We start from the raw sequence: 6,144 nt of genomic DNA on the forward strand, positions 1-6,144 counted from the left end.
AGGACTTTCACAGTCTGTTCCAATTGGAAGAACAGTTACAATTCCACCAGCAGCATGGATCCGGGAATCGTAGCCAAGAGGCCATTGCAGTTAGCCAGTTACCATTCGATCCTCTTCATTCAAGAGATCAAGGCTTCTGAAGTCAGACAGCCTGGCTTTGAATGTCAAGTTGTGACCGTAGGCACATTACTTACCTCTGTTAAGTCTCTGTTTCCTCAGCATTAAAATGGGAATGGTAACATTGTGCCCCTCGAAGCGCTGTTTTAAAGCCTGAGGAAACTCTTAGGATTGTTAGTCCCACAATTATCCGCCTAGGAATCACATGACTGGGGGTGGGGGGGTCCTGATGATTGTGGCAGCTATGAAATAATTGATGGTGCTGAAGGTGATAGTAATGGTGACAATACCTTGTGGTGACGGTGACAGATGTTGGCTAAGCCAATTTCTCTCTTAATGCTTCAAAGGAGTCAACTAAGGAACATTCTTACTCTTCCAGCTCATCTCCAACTTCATCTCTCTCCACCTTGTTCTGTATTCTTGTCGGAGTAACCACCGACGTCCTAAACGCCCTTTATTTTAATTGTAGGTTGTGAAGACTTCATTAGCTTTGTGTTTGAATTTGGGAAGAGTTTGTGTTCTATGCATCTGACTGAAGACGAAATCGCATTGTTTTCTGCATTTGTACTGATGTCAGCAGGTAAGAAACACAGAGGTAGAGCGGTTTCTGACTCGTCCAGGTACAGAGTGTTCTTAGGAGGCACAGGACTTGTTATGTGTTGGACGATATTTGAGGAGCGCCCAAGAGCAGCTGCCACCCTTACTAAATTTAAAGTTTTCCAAAGAATGCCCCTTCCTCTCACACACTACACAAGTCTTCTCTAAAGACCTTGTGGGACTGAAAAGATGATCCAGTGGGTGAGAGCTCTTGCCATGCAAACATGAGGCTCTCAGCACCCACATTAAATAAAAAAATAGGAAAAAAGGAAGCCATTGGGCATAGCCACATGAGTAAGAGTGAGCCTTGGAAGGTGACTGAAGGCTGCCAGTCCACGTCTAAGTTCAGTGAGAGGCCCTGTCTCAAGGGAGTAAGGTGGAGAGCGATGGACCAGGACACCGGACATCTGGCCTCTACAAACACACACACACACACACACACATGTATTTCCCTCTCAAACACACAGAGAGAGACACACACAGAGAAAGAGACCTCATGACAGGCAGATAAAAGTATTAAGTAATAGCTTAATAAAACCTTACCCAGTGCTAATTCCACATACCAGGACAAAGGAATTCGTAACATAGGGTTGCTCTTCTTAATGCCAGTCTCCAAGACAACATGCCTTTGTAAACACTGCCATCCACAAGTCTTTCTGCATCCAATCTATTTGGGGCGCAGTCCTTTGCTTGGAATTTTCATACAAAGGCACTCCTAAATTAACAGCCCTTAAATCGTTTGACATTCTATTGACAGTTTGAGATGCCCTGGATGGAAAAGCAATTGCATTTCCAGGAAGGCCAATGGGACAGGTGGGGTTAGCGCCTGCGGAAGCAGAATTATCAGAATTATCAGAACGGTGTGGGGAGGATGGGGCTGTGCGGGTTCACTTGCCATCCTTTGGGTTCAGCCCTATAATTTAGCTGTCCTTTAGAGAGTAAGTACCCTCTCTCCCAGTACCAGTGGCAGTAAGAAGATTTAACACCTCAGTGTCTGTGTCAGAGATTGCCTTTGCATCCTGTGGAAGCAAATTTCAAAAAGCGAAACTGACCTGTGAGTCTTTAAACACACACGGTAGCACAGTAAAGGATGCCGTGGTCAGGAAGAACATGGGGCTGACACTGTGTTGGAGGAACAGACTGAGTCTCATTTTTCCATGTTTAGATCGCTCCTGGCTTCAGGAAAAGGTAAAAATAGAAAAACTGCAACAGAAAATTCAGCTAGCCCTTCAACATGTCCTTCAGAAGAACCACCGAGAAGATGGAATTCTAACAAAGGTGAGATCCAGAGGGGCCTAGTTGCCTGGCCAGAAATATCCTCTTGTACAAATCGTGCTTACAAGTATCTTTATAAGTTGCAAAAAAAGTATCAGCTTGGCACAAGCTACTGAGTCAGAAAATTCTGTTGAACCAAAACTCATCACCCAGGTTAGACTCTATTTAGTATAACTGATCACAAAGTCTCCTGCAGTGATACAACAGTCTGGGGCAACTGCATTGTGTTACATGTTAATTACATGTATACGAGGGGTACATGTACATGCAAGTGCTCACAGAGACCAGAAGAGGGTGCCAGATCCTTTGGAATTGAAGTCATAGACAGCTGTAAGCTGACAAACTTTTGAGCTGAGAACCGAACTCTGGTCCTCAGCAAGAGCAGTGTATGCTCTTAATTGCTGAGCCATTTCTCCAGCCCACCACTCCCCCCCCACCCCCACCCCCCAAAAAAACCTTTTTTCATTTTCTTTTGCCAAGAACTAATTCTCTCAGGAACTTCTTCCTGTTCTTTAAACTTAAGCATTAAAAAAGGATCAACATGCTGCACACGGACATAAAGCAGAGTATCTTTAAATTCAGAAGGACGATTTGAAACTGAAAGACTAAAAGATCACCAAATATTCTGATGTTGGTTCTCTTCAATTCATTGTTATCAGCAGTACATTGCTTTCGGGATTTTATCGGTTCCCTGTTTCTGTGCTGTATCAAAAGCAGGAGGCTTCACTTTGGCTAATTATCTTTTGCAGCTAGGACGTAAGCTAGGTCTTTCGGTGTTGTTGCTTCTGGTGTTGGAAAAGGCAGTTTGGTTTTATTGTGCAAGAAGGTGATTGGGGATGTTTGGGGCTTAAGTTTCCTGCCTGATTGCTTCTGGGTTTTTTGGGTTTTTTTTTCTGATCATGTGGGGAGGTCATAGTAGAGAAACTGGGTGTGGTTTTGATTTTGTACCTGATTAGTGAGCAAGAGGGAATAGAAGGTCCCTTCTGCCCAAGTCTGAGGCCACCAAGAGGGCTATTATTATAGAGAGGGCCCGATGCAGATGGGATCTATTGAAGACATTTCCTAGAGACAGAGACTGATCTGAAACCACAGGCAGCTGGCCTTTGTGTAGTGCAGCAGAGTTTACACACACCTTTGCAGGTCACTGCTGTCACCTTCAGCTGCTAGATGCTCATCTCCTGAGACCCTGAGTGGCTTGCCCGTAGAATTCACTCACACAGTCCGGGGAGAGGGCTAAAGAGGCTCAGGGCACTAGCGAGGTGATCTGAGTTTGACGCCCAGGACCCACAGGATAGTAAGAAGTTGCCCTCTGACCTACATACACACACACACACACACACACACACTGTGTGTGTGTGTGTGTGTGTGTGTGTGTGTGTGTGTGTGTGTGTGTATGTATGTATATACATACACACATATACATATATATGTACATATATATATATATATATATATAGAGAGAGAGAGAGAGAGAGAGAGAGATAATTTTAAAAACTAAAACAAAAGAATTGACTCACACTCGTTCTCATACAGTCTTTAATAGGCACTCCTCTCTCTCCGGCTGTAGGGCCTTTGTGACCAGGGCTGCCACTCACCTACTTCTCCATCTGCAGACCTCTTCCTTTCCCACAGAGCTAGCCAGTGGGGCTCCAGATGGTGCACCCTGAAACAGGGAGGGATCTAGAACCTCATCTGGGCTCTAGCACTAGGGGAGGGGAGGAGCAAGAATACCTCCTTGGGTTAAATTCTTCATCTTCAAAATGTATTTGGTCTAATCCAAGCATTCTGACACAAGATCACCATTTATCTCTCCCCTCACTGGAAGCTGAGGCAGCATCAAGTGTGCCTCACCATGACAAGCAGTGTTGTGGAGGTCACCCTGACTCCTTGGTTTTTACTCTCCTGACTGCCCTCCCCTGACATCCTGTCCTTTCTCCCGCTTACAGCTAATATGCAAGGTGTCTACGTTAAGAGCCCTATGCGGACGACATACAGAAAAGCTAATGGCATTTAAAGCAATATACCCAGACATTGTGCGACTCCATTTTCCTCCGTTATACAAGGAATTGTTCACTTCAGAATTTGAGCCAGCAATGCAAATCGATGGGTAAATGTAGCACCCGGGCACTTCTAGAACATCTGGAGTACAAACAGGAAAGTAAGAGAAAAATAAGAGAGGAAATAAAACAGTAACAACGAAGACAAATTTAACTGAGACACTTTCTATGGCCCTGCACAGCCCTGGAGCGCCAACACACTGCACAGACATCTTGTGGTGACCGGGGTTCAGGCACAAAGGGGAAACAATCAAAACCAATAAAAGCTGAACTTGTTTTGCTCACGCATATGATTTCCACTATGCCTACAGATGTGGACCCTTTTTCTGTCTCAACTTCTAGAGCGGTTGACCTCGGCATATAACAGGAGGAGGGTACTACGGTCGGAGGAGCCCCTTTTCTTACAGCTCACTGCCCACAGACTTACGGGTAACAGCAGAGTCCAGCGTTAATCGGTGACCCCGGTGTGTATGGCCGGAGTTGCGGCGTTACTTTGCACAGCTTGCTTTTCTGTGTCATGAAGGAAGGTTTTTTTGTTTCTCTCACCGATTATTGCCGGTCAGCAGGATGGCGTGGAAAGGGGCTCCATAAGCGCTCGCAACAATAGCATTATAATATATTACACAGGGTAAATGGGCATGAAGACTATATATAGCTAAAGAGATATTGTTTATATATTGTTTTAATTAATATAAAATGTAGTGACTGGCGTAGCTTTTCCTGTTGAATTGATAAGGCACTTTCCGTTTGCACCTTTTTGTTTTCCTTTAAATTAAATGCTAGCGTGTTCACTGTCGCCGTGTCGCATGTACACCAGAAACACAAGTTTAGCTGAGAAGGCTTGGAAGGAACGTCGGGAGGTATTTATGCTGCTGTTTACAAAAAAGAAACAAAGACAAAAAAATATTACTTTTAAAAGACTGGCTGGTCATATCCAGAAATGAACATGTTGGATTTTTTTTCCCCACCTGTAAATTTGGAATTAGTAAGGGACTGCTCCCTAAACCACACTTCGTTGTGCATGCAGTTGAGAATGGGTGTGTTTACGCTTCATCCAGAGTTGAAGGAGTGTCTGGTGCTGTGGGGCTTAAACCATGTGTGCATTTTTATTTATTTTATTTTTTGTTAAGTTTTTAAAATGCTACCTTTGGGAGGGAAAGGAGGAGAGGCTCACTTAAGTCAGTAGTCACAGGGACATAGCATCAACTTGCAGTTCTGATGCTTTCAAATTAGCAGCCAGAATATTTACTGGATTCCAGCTCTTATTTAGAAGAAGGACCCAAAGATTCTACCTGGAGCAGACACACACCCCACATGAAGCATTCGTTGAATGTCTTGTGTTCTTGGCATTGGGAGCCCTAAGAAGTCACCTCAGGGTAAACCGACCCTAGATTAACTGTCCCAGATTCTAGACTGCTGTTCTCTGCTTTGGGTAGATGGTGGATGAAGAGGGAGGGAGACAGTGTTGAACCTGGTTCTGTGTTTAAGATCTGCCTCCCGAGTGGAGGCAGTGCCAGCTGCAGACATTTGTGTACCTTACTAGAAAACTGTGGACTGTAACTTATTTTATTAAATATATAAAGATAGTTTGGCTTTTGTGTTCAGGTAGAAGTGTTGAGGTATTGATTCATTTTGCATTTTTTTAAAAAAAGATAATCCCCAGTGGAAGGAGGAAGAAGCTTTCTTATGTTCATAGGTATGCATATTTTAAGACCAAGTGCCCTGGGATTACAGAGATGATGGTTCAGTGGTCAAGAGTGCTTATTGCTCTATCAGAGGACCAAAGCCTGGAACCCAGCAAGCAGATCAGGCACCTCACAAAAGCCTGTCACTCCAGCCCCAAGATTTCAGTATCCCCTTCTGGCCTCTGTGGACACAAATGTATACACACATACACGCACATGCACACTCACACACACACACACACACACACACACACACGTGCCCGCACACGTGCACGCGCACGTGTATACACGTACGTACACACACACACACAGAGTAAGAGAAAAACGTAAAAAAGAAATTCTTAAAACCAAGTGCTCTTTTGAGAATTTAGGCATTTAGGAGATAACTTTGGTCACAAGATACTGGTCTGACA

At 44.3% G+C, this 6,144-nt stretch overlaps 1 protein-coding gene across 3 annotated transcripts in view; it reads left to right on the plus strand.

The window, feature by feature from the left end:
* Positions 1–4,931, plus strand: part of Rora (RAR related orphan receptor A) — a 722,958-nt gene extending 718,027 nt beyond the window's left edge. For all 3 annotated transcript variants that reach the window (XM_032909335.1, XM_032909336.1, XM_032909337.1), the window contains 3 exons: positions 587–697; positions 1,880–1,992; positions 3,936–4,931. In XM_032909335.1, coding sequence (XP_032765226.1) covers positions 587–697; positions 1,880–1,992; positions 3,936–4,100 — 389 coding nt within the window. In that variant the 3' untranslated portion in view covers positions 4,101–4,931. The remainder of the gene's footprint in view (positions 1–586; positions 698–1,879; positions 1,993–3,935) is intronic.
* The last annotated feature ends 1,213 nt before the right edge of the window (positions 4,932–6,144 follow it).

The sequence above is a fragment of the Rattus rattus genome, chromosome 8 (genome assembly GCF_011064425.1).
Source record: "Rattus rattus isolate New Zealand chromosome 8, Rrattus_CSIRO_v1, whole genome shotgun sequence".
NCBI lineage: Eukaryota > Metazoa > Chordata > Mammalia > Rodentia > Muridae > Rattus > Rattus rattus.